General features: G+C 40.4%; 1 protein-coding gene across 1 annotated transcript in view; it reads left to right on the forward strand.

Annotated features, from left to right (window-relative positions):
- The window catches only part of JAK2 (Janus kinase 2), an 83,066-nt gene that overhangs the window by 37,938 nt on the left and 30,596 nt on the right, over positions 1-14,532 (forward strand). The window contains exons 3-8 of the mRNA XM_077344937.1: positions 1,460-1,583; positions 4,078-4,195; positions 7,383-7,528; positions 8,411-8,732; positions 11,518-11,637; positions 13,217-13,374. Of these exons, the coding sequence (XP_077201052.1) occupies positions 1,460-1,583; positions 4,078-4,195; positions 7,383-7,528; positions 8,411-8,732; positions 11,518-11,637; positions 13,217-13,374 (988 nt within the window). The remainder of the gene's footprint in view (positions 1-1,459; positions 1,584-4,077; positions 4,196-7,382; positions 7,529-8,410; positions 8,733-11,517; positions 11,638-13,216; positions 13,375-14,532) is intronic.

Consider the following 14,532-nt stretch of genomic DNA (forward strand, 5'->3'; position numbering starts at 1 on the left):
CCTATTGAATTTCATTTTATTCAGTTTAGCCCACTTCTCAAGCCTATCAAGATCATTCTGTATTTTGATTCTGTCTTCTGTTGTGTTTGCTACACCTCCCAGTTTGGTATCTTCCTCAAATTTGGAACATAAGAAGAGCCCTGCTGGATCAGACCAGTGATCCATCTAAACCAGCATCCTGTCTCACAGAGTAGGTCCAGTTCCCCTGGATAACCATGTATAGGAATAGAGGTTGAGGAATTCCCCTGAAATTGCCTCCTGGCTCTAGAATTCAGAGGCATAATGCCTCTGAGTGCGGAGGCCTCAGTCACCATGGCTAGTTCTCCTCTCCTCTTTTTTAGCCTAACAATAACCTTGTGAGGTAGTCACATAATCTGGGATTATGTGGGATTATGTGACTGGCCCAAAGTCTCCCTTCCAAGCTTCATAGCAGAATGGGGATTTGAATTTGTGTCTTCCACATTCTAGCTGAACAGTCTAACCACTATGCTATCCTGGATCTTTCAAATCTTTGGACTGCTTTCTGACTCTTTTCTTAGACAGTTTCATGAAGGAGCTTATTTTAATATATATGACTGTACTTCATTAATAATTTGTATCCATTTAAATTCTGCTTCTGTGATGTTAAAACATTAATACCTGATGGAACATAGTTTTGTTTCATTCTAGCTGTTAATAATTTCTGCTTTTGTTATCTTACATGTTTTAAGGATCTGCTCTGGTACAAATTTACTTGCTGTGTATTCTTTGGTAGTAGCCAGCATGTCCATGGGGAAATTTCAGAGTATTAGATAGCAATGTGAAAGCCAGATTTGAGCCAAAGAGACTGGCAGTTTCCCTCCAGCTATAAATCAGTAGAATTCTTTGTTTTCAAAGTAGTGCCAAAACCTGCCATTAAAATACCATCAGCCTAGGTTATGTTTAAGGTTTCTCAGAACTCTATATTTGTGTGTGTGTGTGGGGGGGGGGGGGAGACATAATTTCTGTGAAAGTTACAAGGGTTAGAAACATCTGTATCCCCCAAACTCATCTCTCTGATTTTATTTTTGCTTTTTTGCTGAATCATGATTTTAAGAATACAGATTTGATGTGTAGAAAAAATTTAAGTTTTCATTTCATTATCTGCCTGTTTGGAAGTGAATTTATTTCTCAATTTTAAACTGAAGACAGTGTTGAGCTGTTGAAATGTCTAATGAAGTGTTCTTGAATTGCCAACTGCTACATATATAAATACACAAAAGAACGTGCAAACCTACATATTCCATCCTTCTCTCTGTTATATGGCAATTGTTTGTTTGTTTCACTGGTAAAATAAAGTTTATGTCTACCGTAATTAAATTCATTGTATTTTGTATGCTTGATTGCTTAGATTTTAATAACAGCCACTTTGAAGGGGGTATAATTTTTTCTGATGATTTTTTTAAGGGCAATAAAATATGCTACTCTTCTGCTTTACCAGGTATCTTGCCAGTCTACCATAACATGTTTGCACTAATGAACCAGGCAGATAGATGCTGGTATCCTCTAAACCACACCTTCCAAATAGAGGGATCAGCCAATGAAACCGTACTGTACCGATTAAGGTAGTGTTAACTCTTCATCTTATCTTGAGACATGTACAGAAAATGTTATTTATTAATGACAATTTGAAACAGTTGCAATATAATTTCATGATTGAACTTTGTCATATTATTGTCATATTAATGAATGGGTTGCCTTTTTGCAGCCTGGGATGTTGTTTAAGATTCAGTATTGCTGTCTGTTCTCACATATGAGTCCCATTCAGCCCACGACTGTGACCAACATAAACTTTCTGAAGTCTCAGAAAGAGGTCTTTCCCAGTCTTAACACCAGCTGCTTTTTATTGGTGATGCCTTGGAAGTGAGGCTACAACTTTGTACTTGCAAAAGGTCAGCTCTACCACTGATGTATGGCTCCTCCCTTCTGATGTAATTTAGGGGTTATGAACTGTCCTGTTTGCTACATTGCATAATGAAATTAGTTTTCATCCTCTGAAGTCATTTGGCCCTTTATTGTTCAATAATAACTGTAATAGACTATAAACTCACAGTTCTAATAAGAGAAAACAGGAATATCCATAACATCTGAATATACCATTAAAAACAGAAGCCATGATCGATGAGTCTGCGGCCTCTCTGTTACATGAAATCATGAGGACTTCCTAAGTTGCAATTGGAAGTTTCAGCATTTGAACTTCAAATTGTGAGATGAATTATTTCTTTTTGAATATGTCACTGCTTATTGCCAGGTTAGACTGTTATTGAAATTATGAACTGTCTGAAAGTGAGAGCTGGGGTTTCTGACCAATCTCTTAGCAACTAATCCAGTAAACATTGCTGTTTTGTGAATCCCAAGGAATCTAGGCATGTCCAAAAGGCATAACAGTTGTAGATAATGCAAGAGCTGCCTGAAATGTTGAATTAATGTGTGTTGTCACCTGAAAAAGGCACCATTGTACTGTGCTACACCATAGTTCAGCAGTGGTGAGCTCCTCCTCACTGGCAGTCTTTAAGCAGCAGCTGAACAGATACTTATCCTGGATGCTTTAGGCTGATCCTGCGTTGAGCAGAGGGTTGGACTAGATGGTCTGTATGGCCCCTTCCAATGCTATGACTCCATATGAATGTATATTATGATTTTAGTTGTATTGCCAACATGAAGCAGTTTCTTTAATTGGAAAAAAATAGTTTCTGTGGAGTCCAAGTCTATCTTTTCTTATGCCTTCAGTGAGTTAGATAATAGTATTGGCAGTAGTAAGGTGACCTTATTCTTTGTCACATACAACATTGGCTTCTTTTAAGAGCAGACATGGCATACTTGCCAACCTTTTCCAGAGAGCTGCTGTTTGCTGTCTCTTCTCCCAGTTAAGCGATGTTGTTTGGTTTCTTCTATTTGCTGGCATTATAACACAAGTCACTTTGAACAGGAACACCTAGTTTGAGAGGAAAACATGAAGCAAATGCACATGATGGCGCAGCTCCCAAATGTTTAGAAAGTTTTAACTGCTTCAGAACCCATTGCATTTGCTGCTGAAATAAGGGTGATACAGCTTGGCTTTCTATACAGTGTCTGAGAGGCTGTATTCTGCAGCTTTCTTGAACATGCTTTTTCTCCATTTATTACCACAATTCTGTGCTTTGTTCTAGCTAGCAAATCAGTGCTTTGTGTATTTTAGGATTATTTAATATTATTGTATATTGTCCATTTGTTTGACCTGTCAAATGCCAGTGTTTGTCATCTAGTTTCAGCTGGAAAATTAATTGGTCTGTGTAAAACAGGTGATAATTGGCTTCCTTGAACTTTGAAATTAACATATGACCTGGGATAGCATTTTCTGTTGCGTGGTCCTAAGAGACACATGTCAGTTCTCATAGCCTAGCCTATGCAAGTCATTTTCTTACATGTAAACACATTAATATTTTGAACTTGGTGGCTCTGCCACGACAGCTTCACTCATCTGAACAAGGTCTTCTGCAGGTGCCACACTGTGCATGTGCCTTCTCTCCTGCGGCTCCCACCTTGCGGAATGGCCTGCCTGAGGAGGACGGGAAGGCCTACTCTCCTGGCTGTCCATATGCTATGCGAAACTGAATTAGTCAAGAGAACTTTTCTTTGCAGGCAATAGAGTCGTATTGTGCTAAATGACACAAAATTACTTGGATAAATAAGGGCTGTGGGACACACTACTGTGTTCAGCTCGTTAAAGCTAGAGAACTTACTGCATAAGTTTTTTTTTTAATTTCATTTAATAATATGTAATGTTATTATTTGTTGTTTGCTTCAGTTGTGGTTTTAGATTTCTGATTGTTTCTACAACCCTAATCCAATTGCATAGTTTATTGAACGTCCTATCCCTGTGTAATCTGCCTTGAGTTCAAGTGAGAAAGGCTGACTATAAATAACATAAATAAATAAAATAAAGATAGAACTGTATAGAAATACTAGAAGCCTTGGTATCAAATACCACTCATCTTAATTTCACTGAAATGTTTCTAGGGCTTGTCTATTTACAACAAACCAAGCTTGTTACAGAACACAAAATATGTTCCCTAACAGGTATTATTTCCCTCACTGGTATTCTACCGGCAGTACACGAGCTTACCGGTATGGTGTTTCTCGGGGTGCAGAGAGTCCTGTTCTTGATGATGTTGTCATGTCTTATTTGTTTGCCCAGGTAAGATTTTGGTAATTTAATACTTGGGTCTGTTTGTGCTTGTACTCTTCTGTCCTTTTTCATCACGTTTTCTGCTGTCTTCATTCAAATATGGATAGTTTCACAGGAAAAACAGTAAATAATTCCATGAAATTAAAAGTGTTGCTTTATCTCTTGTGGAGAAGAAAGATGAAATAAGAAAGATGGAATAAAACAATGATTTCAACTGCTGCTTAAACGGGTTCTGTGTTCTTATGTGAAAGCCTTCGATTTGCATTGAGCTGTATCATGACAGAACACAAATGGGAAACTGAAATTTGTCTACAGTATTGTAAACAAATCTAGCAAGGGTTTTCCAGTTAGCAACTCTCTAAAGCAGTGGTTCTCAACCTGTGGGTTGGGATCCCATTTGGGGGTCACCTTGCTCCTCTGGGGGGTCCCCAGGTTGGTTGCCACGGTGGCGGCAAGCAGCAGGCAATGGCGGTGGACGGTGGCAGAGGAGCCATGGCAATGGCCACCTCCACGCTGTTACCCTGTTGCACACCTGTACATGCATGCACACGCTCGCACATGCATACTGCTCGTGTGCGTGTGCACGCCAACCCTGCTGCCGCTGCAGTTGGGGGCACCAACTCAGCGGTTGAGAACTACTGCTCTAACAGTTGTGCTGAATAAATATTACCTTGTAGCTAGGGAAATGCTTATTATTTTTGATACAATTCAGTTCTGTGCCCAGCCATACATTATGTGTTTTTCTGCAGAATTCCTGTCACTGAGGGCCAAAAACCCCATTGTCATGGATAGAAGACAGACTCTGTCCTCATTACAACCATGTTTCCTCGTGCTGTAGTTTACTTTCCCTGGTAGTATTGAATGACAGCTATTCAGTTGTGCAGGAGAAAGTAAGGGGGTATATTTGGGAGCACCGTTAGGAGATGAATGAATCTAGATATCAAGATGGAAGCCAGCTCTGCTTTATAGTCCTGCTTTATAGGAAAATGGCTAGGTTCCATGTAATTGTATAGAGCTACCTCTTTTCGTTTTTGTTTTTGAAGGCCTGCTATAACAAATGGTTGGGAACAGTTATAATGTTTTAAGCATTTATGCAAATAGGGAGTTTCCCATAAGACCAACTTAACCCCATTTAACTTTGGAAGGGGTAACTTCTTTCAAATGACTTGTGAAGAAGAAACTAAAAAGAAAGGTAAAGGAGGGTCAACTCCCTTCAGGAAGTGTGGAGGCTATTTAAAACTACAGTCCTGGAAGTTCAGATGGAATGAATATCACAGTTTAGGAAAGGTATGAATAGGCATTTTAAAAGGCCTGAATGGTTAACAAATAAAGTGATGGAAGCAGTAAAAGGTAAGAAGGATTCCTTTTAGTGGTGGAAGGCTAGTCCAAGTGAAGTTAATAAAAGAGAGCATAGGATGGGTTTGCCAAATAAAATGCATCAGTGATCAGACAGGCCAAAAGGGACTATGAAAAACATATTACAAAGAACAAAGTCCCACAATAAACATTCCTTCAAATACATTAGTAGCTAGAAACCAGCCAGGGAGGCACTGTGAGACTCTTGGATGACCAAGAGATGAAAGGATGACTAAAAGATGTTAGGGAAATGGAAGAGAAATTGAATGCATGTTTTGCCTCTGTCTTTTCTATGGGAAATGGGAGGTGCTTGCCGACTCCAGAACTGCTGTTTTCAGGAGGGGTGTTGAAAGACCTGAATTGGATTGAGGTGACAAAAGAGGAGGTCCCGTGACTAATGGCAAATTAAAAACTGACAAATCACCAGACCCAGATAGCATACATCCAAGAGTTCAAAAGAACTCAAATATGAGCTTGTGGCTCTCCTGACAAAAATATGCAGCCAGACATTAAAATCTGCCTCAATTCCTAAGGACTGGAAGGTAGCTAATGTAACTCCCATCCTTAAACAAGGTTCCAGTTAAGATCTGGGAACATCAATACTGGTTATGTTGGCGGAATTCTTTTGAAGACAAAGGGATCTGTTGAGGCTGGGCAAGTGGATGACAATGTGGCAAATGAGGTTCAGTGTAAACAAATGCAAAGTAATGCACACTGGGGCCAAATGTCTTAATTATAAATATATGTTGTCGGGGTTTGAACTGGTGGCAAATGACCAGGAGAGAGTACTCACTGAAGATGTCAACTCAGTGTGCAACTGCAGTAAAAAAGGCAAGTGCTATATTGGGGATTATAAGAGGGGGTTGAAAACATTTCGGCCAGTATCATAATACCCGTGTATGAATATATAGTGTGGCCTCATTTGGAATACTGGTCATTGCACCTTTAAAAAGATAGTATAGCATTGGAAAAGGTGCAGAAAAAGCAACTAAAATTATTAAGGGAGTGAAACGCCTTTCCTATGAAGAAACGTTCAAAAGTTAGAGCTCTTAAGATTGGAGAAACAACAATTAAGGAGTAACATGATAGAAGTTTATAAAATTATGCATGGGATAGAGAAGGTAGACAAAGGGGTACTTTTCTCTCTTTTACACAAAATAAGAATTTTTGGGCACTCAATGAAATAAAGAGCAGTAGGCTTAGAACAGATAAAAAGAAGTACTTCTTCAACCAAAATGTAATTAACACATGGAATTCACTGCTGCAGGAAGTGGTGTGGCTGCAAGCACAGAAAGCTTCAAGAAGAGGCTGAATAAACATATAGAGCAGAGGTCCATGGGGGACTATTAGCTACAAGATATAGATGGAACACTATGTCTGGGGAAGTGATGTTCTGTGTTCTTGGTGTTAGGGGTGCAACTGTGGGAAGATTTCTGGAGTTCTGATCCTGCTAGTGGACCTCCTGATGGTACCTGGGTTTTTGCCACTCTGCGACACAGTGTTGAACTGGAGGGGCATTGATATGATCCAGCATGGCTTCTCTTATGTTGTTAAACTAGATCAAAGCACTCTTTCCCAAGATTTTCTTCGTTTAGTTCTTCTAATCAGTAAATGATTGATAACTGTTAGATTGGTAGTACCTTTGCAATTTGATTCTTGCCATCTCAAAAATAATTTCAGAAATTGCATCCTGACCCTTTCTGAAAAATTATTCTAACCACAGTACATTAAATGTACTGGTTTGGGAGGGTGGTATAAAAATTCAATAATGATAATGATAAATGGAAAAGGCATCATCCAGGTATTCATCCTGAAATGTCTGCTTTATTTTTGCATTCAGTGGCGAGAAGACTTTGTACATGGATGGGTAAAGATGTCTGTTACTCATGAAACACAAGAAGAGTGTCTCGGCATGGCCGTTCTAGATATGATGAGAATGGCCAAAGAGAAGGACCAAACTCCCTTGGCGATCTACAATTCTATCAGGTAATTAATTTTCATCATCATACTTATTAACATACTTCTTTTAAAGATAAAAAATTATCATGTAGGATAGTGTTCTTGGTGTGTTGATCTCTTCATGTTAGAACATCCTAACAGATACATAGCAAATATGCTGGATATCAAATCAGTGAAATCTGTAATAGAGGTGAGTGAGGACTAGGGAAAGTTACCATGTTATCAAAATGCAGCTCTGATCCCTTTGTCAGCAACTGTGAAGAAAATTGAAAACATACGTAGCTCTGTGCTTTAATAAGAGTCTAAAACTGTCCATTGCAGAAATGATAGCTTATTTTTCTTTTGTTTACTATACTTTTTCCTGTTCTGGGCAGCCTATATGGGCTCCTGCATTATATCCTAACAGCTACCCTGTAAAATAGCTTAGGCTGAGAAAGATGGTGATTGGCCCGACATCATGCAATTGGTTTCATAGCTGAAGAGAGATTTTTAAATTATGGATGTCACAATCCAATTACCTGCTGCACTGGCTCACAGATTAACTCAGACAATGGCAGATTTGAGGGAGTCACTGCAGCTGTGAGCACTAAGTGTATCCCACATACCAAATCGGACTCCTCAGGTGTTTTTCTGTAACCTGTTGTAATGACTGGATTTTCTTCTGTCATTTAAAACCATTCTTCATCTCTGATTGTTGCAGAAATAAGGTTTGACAGTTCAATGAAAACACTAAGCAAAATAACTTTGAATTCAGCACTTCTAGCTTCTGTCTGACTTGCTTTCAGGTCAAATTATTTTAAGATTTAGGACTGCTTTTTTGTAGTTATTAGATCTTGTATACAGAAATAATAATGCTTTGAGGTTACTATGGATAAATTGCCACTCATCTGATGGATTTTGTATTTTCAGCTACAAAATGTTTTTGCCCAAGTGTATCAGAGAAAAAATCCAAGACTATCACATTCTAACACGAAAAAGAATAAGGTACAGGTTTCGCAAGTTTATTCAGCAGTTCAGCCAATGCAAGGCAACTGCCAGAAATTTGAAACTGAAGTATCTTATAAATCTGGAAACTCTCCAGTCTGCCTTCTACTCAGAAGTGTTTGAAGTAAAGGAACCTGGCAGAGAGTTTTCGGAAGAAGAGAGCTTTGCAACCATTGTAATATCTGGAAATGGAGGAATTAAGCTGTCCAGGGGGAAACATAAAGACTGTGAAACTCTGGAAGAACAGGTAATCTCTTTAAACTCACATTTTTTACTTTCAGAGTTTCCAAAAACCATTGGAAACAAAGTGGTCTTGGAATTGGGATGCCCACTGGATAATTAGATATTCATATTTAATAGTGAATTACAAAATAGCCTTGATAAAGTATCATTTTTGCATAAGATAAAACACCAGCCTGGGAATCTGGCTGAAAGCTCCATAGTTTGGGCTGATCCTGCGTTGAGCAGGGGGTTGGACTAGATGGCCTGTATGGCCCCTTCCAACTCTATGATTCTATGATTCTAGTTCCCTTTTAGCTGTATACAACCATTTTTCTTTTGTATCCTGGACAGTTTGTTTTGCCAACTGCTTCTGTAGGATGCCATTTCCATGCTGGAGCATAATAAGCCTACTGAAGCAGCTAGGACAGCAAAGAACAGCAGACCTATTTGTATTTCGGCATATGTAACTCACATTGGTTTTAGCTAACCTTATTTACATGTAACACCAAGCAGAATTGCTGCCAAGGCTTTTAAGGACTGCTAGTCAATAATCTCAGAAATAAGTGGCTTGGTATCAGATGTGGTTGAGAATGCAAAGAATGTCTGTCTGTTTTTTTTAGTGACTTTGTAATAGGATATAACTTAATCAAGAAAGCCGTGGTGACACAGAGTTAACTCAGTGGATAGAACATCTTATCTAGAAATACTTCACTCTTTTTGAAGCAGCCTGGTAAATTAAGCAAAGGAGGGTTGTTCTCATTCATGCCAAAATGTTTTGAACAAATCTGTAAGTCATCAGAACATTACTTGAGTTAATTATGTTTCTTATCTAAAGAGAGAAGAGTAAACACAGTCAGTGATGTCTGTGTACACTGATGAAAACTTCAGTGATATCCAGCCCTAATTCTGCTGCTTCACCATAATTTCTTCTCTCTGTCAGGAATGACCTTTCAATAGTTCTGCCATTGCTGATCCCAACAGAGGGAGAGTCAGTGGCCAGGCATTCCTCCACTGTGCCTGAATCCAGCTCAGCATCCCCAAGGAACACTTTCTGTTCAGTGTAACTTTTCTTTTATATTAGATTAATATATTAGTTTCTGATTGATGTGACCTGCTTGAGTGTAAAATTGTATGTGAGTGTGTGTGTGTGAAAAGTAGAATAAAAATTAAACTGTCTATCCTGGAAGCAGTGTAGCCAAATTGAAAGGTAGTCTCTAATACAGCCCCCATATTTGGAAATTCTTTCTTGGAGGTCTCTCAAACCAGTGGTCCCCAACCCCCAGTACGGGGACCGGTACCAGTCCACGGATCATTCGTTACTGGACTGTGGCTCCTCCTTGTCCTCTTCCCCAGCTGCTGCCTCAGGGGCTGCCCTGCCACTCTGCCGCCAACTCACCTTTGGTGCTCTCTGGCGGCCGCCATGGTTGGGACTCCCCCTCAGCATAGCACTGTGCAGCTGCTGCTGGCAGCGCCCCCCAGCAGGCAGCGGGAAGTCAGGTGCGCCGGCGGGAAAGCAAGTGGCTCAGGCAGCGGCAGCGACGTCCCTCGGCAAAAGACTACCCCCCCCCCCGGGCCTCAGTAAAATTGTCAAGCGTTGACCGGTCCCCGGTGATAAAAAGGTTGGGGACCACTGTCTCAAATCACAAGTATAAGATTTGTAGAATAAGGAATTCTAAGCCCCTTGACATTTATGGACTTTGAAGGGTGTAACTGTTAGTTGTTATTGTTTGAAATTAGGGAAATTTTAGTTGAGTTTTGCTGTACTCTCTCTTAATGTTTTGATATTATTGATATGTTTGTTGGTTAATATTATTACTTTGATATTCTTTTCTTTGAGATATTTGAAGACATTATAGAGGCGATTAGCTAGTTTGCTTAAATTGAAATATTGCCCTCTTGTGGATCAGTGCACTGATCATGTGTGTTTAAATTTTTCCTGCCTAAGAATTTCAGGATTCATGTAAGCATCTTTACACAGCCCGTGGTGCCGCGGGCGCCGCGGACTGAATAAAGCTGTAAGGGCTTAGGGGGAGGAGTTAGGGCGGGCTCTGTCTGGGATGAGGAAGGGTGCAGATTGGCCCCTTCCTCCGGACAGACCGGGGGCTCCCTGCGGGGAAAGGCTAGCACCCATTGTATTTCTGCATACAATGGGCTTTGCCTTTAGTTTTATTATATTTACAGTTAGGATCATCTGTCAGTATGCATAAGGATGCTAGATATCTGGTATATCTGGTGGAAAAACTCTCATGTCTAGTATTTGGCAAATGCTCATAAATAAACAGGAGACTTGTGACATGGGCTTAAAGCTGTTTTCATCAGATAAATTTGGTGGGTCCTTGCTAGGCACAATGTGTCCCTAGTTTTACTAAGGTCGTTAACACAAGTCATGGCTGACGAATCCCTAGTCCTGGGAGATGGTGTTCTTGATGAATTATGATTCAGTGATTTCATGCTGGAGTCTTCTTTTATGAAGTTCTTTTGCCTTAAAATAGTGATTTTGAGCATTCTGGGTAGTGTTCTCACTCAATTTTTCTAAGTATTGCCTTTTTGTTAGAGTGATGTCCATCTGTTATTTCACTAACCGACTGAACTTTTTGTCCTGTTGTAAAGAGGAAAAGGGCATTGTTGACACACGATGGCACATATATTAATGGATGAGTCCCTCATGGTTTGTCTGTAACTGTTGATTTCAGTGAATAATAGGGACAGAGTTGGCATCTGTGTTTGTTGCAATGTCTGGTCCTTGGGTTTGCCCCTCTGTTATGTATCATATAGAAGCTGTTTTATAATAAGCGAACACTCTTTTGCAGAACCTACAGACCTATTGTGATTTTCCTGATATCATTGATGTCAGTATTAAGCAAGCAAGCCAGGAAGGTTCCAGTGAGAGCAGAATTGTAACGATTCACAAGCAGGACTCTAAGAATCTGGTACAGTGGCTTTTTCTTTCAAGTAGTTGTATCTGTAGATCTTTAAACAATTTTATACATCGCTGTAGGAAAATGTGAACTGCTTAGATGCTATTTGTACATAGGATGATTGGAATTGGGCATACACCTCATATCCATCCTGCTCGTATCTTCTGTGCAGAAGATGAGTGTTCTTAGAGATCCACTTTGTATTGAATGCAGTATTTCCCAATGGAATCAAAATATACCCAGAAACCTATTCCCAGTTTCTGCACTTGTAGAGTTTCCAGAGGAATAGACCTGGCTGAACAGGCCTAATAACATAGAAATATTGAAATTCCTTGTTGTGTCTCTTTCCCCCATGAGGGCACATTTAGGCAATTTTCTTTCCTCTTGCCCCCCAAAATCCCCTAAATATGCAACCCATCCATTTTAAAAACTTATCAAAAAGCTGTTCTGTACCATTGAAGATATGATGAATGGTTCAAGAGGCAGGGCAGAAACCACAACAGATCTCATCCATATCATAGCTAAGGCTTGGCTTCCCTGTCCATACATTAGATTAGAACTGCATGCCTCGAAGTGGCTGGAAGCATTAATTCAAAAATGGTGATGAACACAAAACTCTTATGGAAGTGGCTAAGAGCTAACAAATGTTGCCATGTTCCAGAAAAATATTTTTTTCAGCCCCCAAAGAAGTAGTCTGAAATCCAAGATTTACTTCATCCTGTAGGTTAGGGTCAGTGACGGCTGATGTTGCGTTACAAGAAGCACCTTAAAGCAGGACACATTTTCTCAGTAACCTTCATTTCAATTATAATTGCTTTGTTTGACCTTCAAACCTCAAAATATCATCCTGTGTCTGTGACCTTTTACATTTACAGAGTCTTAATTGGCATACAATTGTGGAGGGTTTTTTTAGGAGTTATGTCTATAGAGAGCGGTTTGTCTATTGATAAAGTTTTTTTTTTTGCTAAAGCTGCTCTTTAGAGTTAATTTTTTTAATTTTGGATTTAATTAGTTACTTTTTGATGCCATACCGTGAGGCCTTGCACACTTGTCTTTTTTTCTTCTTTTGATCCTTTAGCTGGCAATTGGTGGAGCAGGTTGTCCTCTCAGCCAATGCGCTGCTGTAGGTGCCCCTGGATTTCTTGCCTTGTTTATAATATGTTTCCACTCTTGGCCATTGGTGGCAGTAGTTTTGCCATATGGATGGTCAATTGCTAGTCAACTGCATGCACACTTGTAACCGCATACTATCTTAATATGTGCTGTTCAGCTCTGTGCACAATCATACATAGAGATCGTATTGTGGAGAACGTGGGCAAGCTGGCTGTGTTGAAGGTGCATTCAATCTTTCCAGAATATCTACATTCCATTGCCTGACTTGAAAGTATTACAACCTTTCTGCCTTTCTGAAGTAAAGCAGAGCTTTAATCTCCTCATAAAACAGTCGACAGCTACTGCCGTGCATTTTCATTGGTTGCTCATATCAGTGATTAGTATGTAGGAGTTGGAATAATGAGTGTTTTGTGGAGCATGCAAGAGAAATGTTTTTATGAAATATGTATAATTTTGCCCCTTTCCTTCATCTTTACAGGAAGCTGAGTTTCATTCATTAAGAGAAGCTCTTTCTTTTGTGTCGTTAATTGATGGCTATTATAGATTAATTGCAGATGCTCATCATTACCTCTGTAAGGAAGTAGCACCTCCTTCAGTGCTTGAAAATATCCAGAGCAATTGCCATGGTCCAGTTTCGTAAGTAGTACATGCTTCTTACATTTTCAAAACCTTGAGAACTTTGATCAGGGCATTTGTGAGTTTTGGGGGCCCTAGCCTGCTGACACCTAGGCCTGCCAGGAGCAGACCCCAGCAGACCCCAAGATTGCCAGGGATGTGAACACCACTCTGAGAGAGGACAACAGCCTTGCCAGTGGACCCAGCAATAGTGACGACTGAAACAAAAAGGCCAGGAAGGGTCAGGATACGATGAGTTGTGGAGTGGAAAGAAACCAGCATTGAGGAGGGGCTTTAAGAAGCAAACAGCGGCCAGGAAGGGGTGGGCAAATGGCCCACCTGTAGTTCCAGATTTGCCAGAACAGGTGCTGGAGCCTGATGAGCAGGGCTGGGGTTGGTCCTAAAGGAAAGGGGGTGGGGGGTAGGTCAGGCACTCTTCATCATGGAATCTCCAGGGTCAGACCAGGGAAGAAATGATGCTGGAAAGGGGACATTCATGCTGGAAGGGAGATTGCTGTGCAAGGAAGAGGAGAGGTTGAAAGTGCTGTAACCTCTTCTCTCTCCTGTTCTGAAGCCTGGAGTAGCCTCCCCAGGGCAAGCCAATATGGCTGAATGAGGGAGGGTGGGGCAAGTGAGGGAGTTGCTTCACATTCCATGTTGCCTCTCTAAGTTGTCCTTAAGGGTCTTGTGAGATGAGAATGTTGCTGGCTGCTGTTAGTGAGGCCGTTCCTGGAAGCTGAACAGACATGACTCTTGTTTTGCTATCCTGAGAGGCCTGCTAGTGGTTACATGAGTAAAAGAAGTGCATGTGTGGGTTTGTGTGTACCTGTGGATGCACTCTCCAGCTTCTTGTAACACTTAGATCAATTCCTTCCTCAGGTAGATAGGTCAGCAGTGCTGTTTTTGCTAGCCTATGGGCTCCAGCCCCTGCTTTACCATGGTAATCCTCAAAGCCAGCCTTGCCATTAAGAACATGTTCTACTTTCTTGAGAGATTGTTGTCTTAATCCAGCAGGTATGATCAGTGCTGAGCAAATAGTCTTTCAATATATCTCCGCTACCAGTGTCAACCTGACTGCATAATTTAGCCATATCGAGATGTTCATTCTCTGTTCCATTGAATCAGCATGGGTGCTTTGGTGCACTTAGGAGGTCTCCAGTTGCTACATGGGACTAATTG

The sequence above is a fragment of the Paroedura picta genome, chromosome 7, assembly GCF_049243985.1.
Source record: "Paroedura picta isolate Pp20150507F chromosome 7, Ppicta_v3.0, whole genome shotgun sequence".
NCBI classification, from domain to species: domain Eukaryota; kingdom Metazoa; phylum Chordata; class Lepidosauria; order Squamata; family Gekkonidae; genus Paroedura; species Paroedura picta.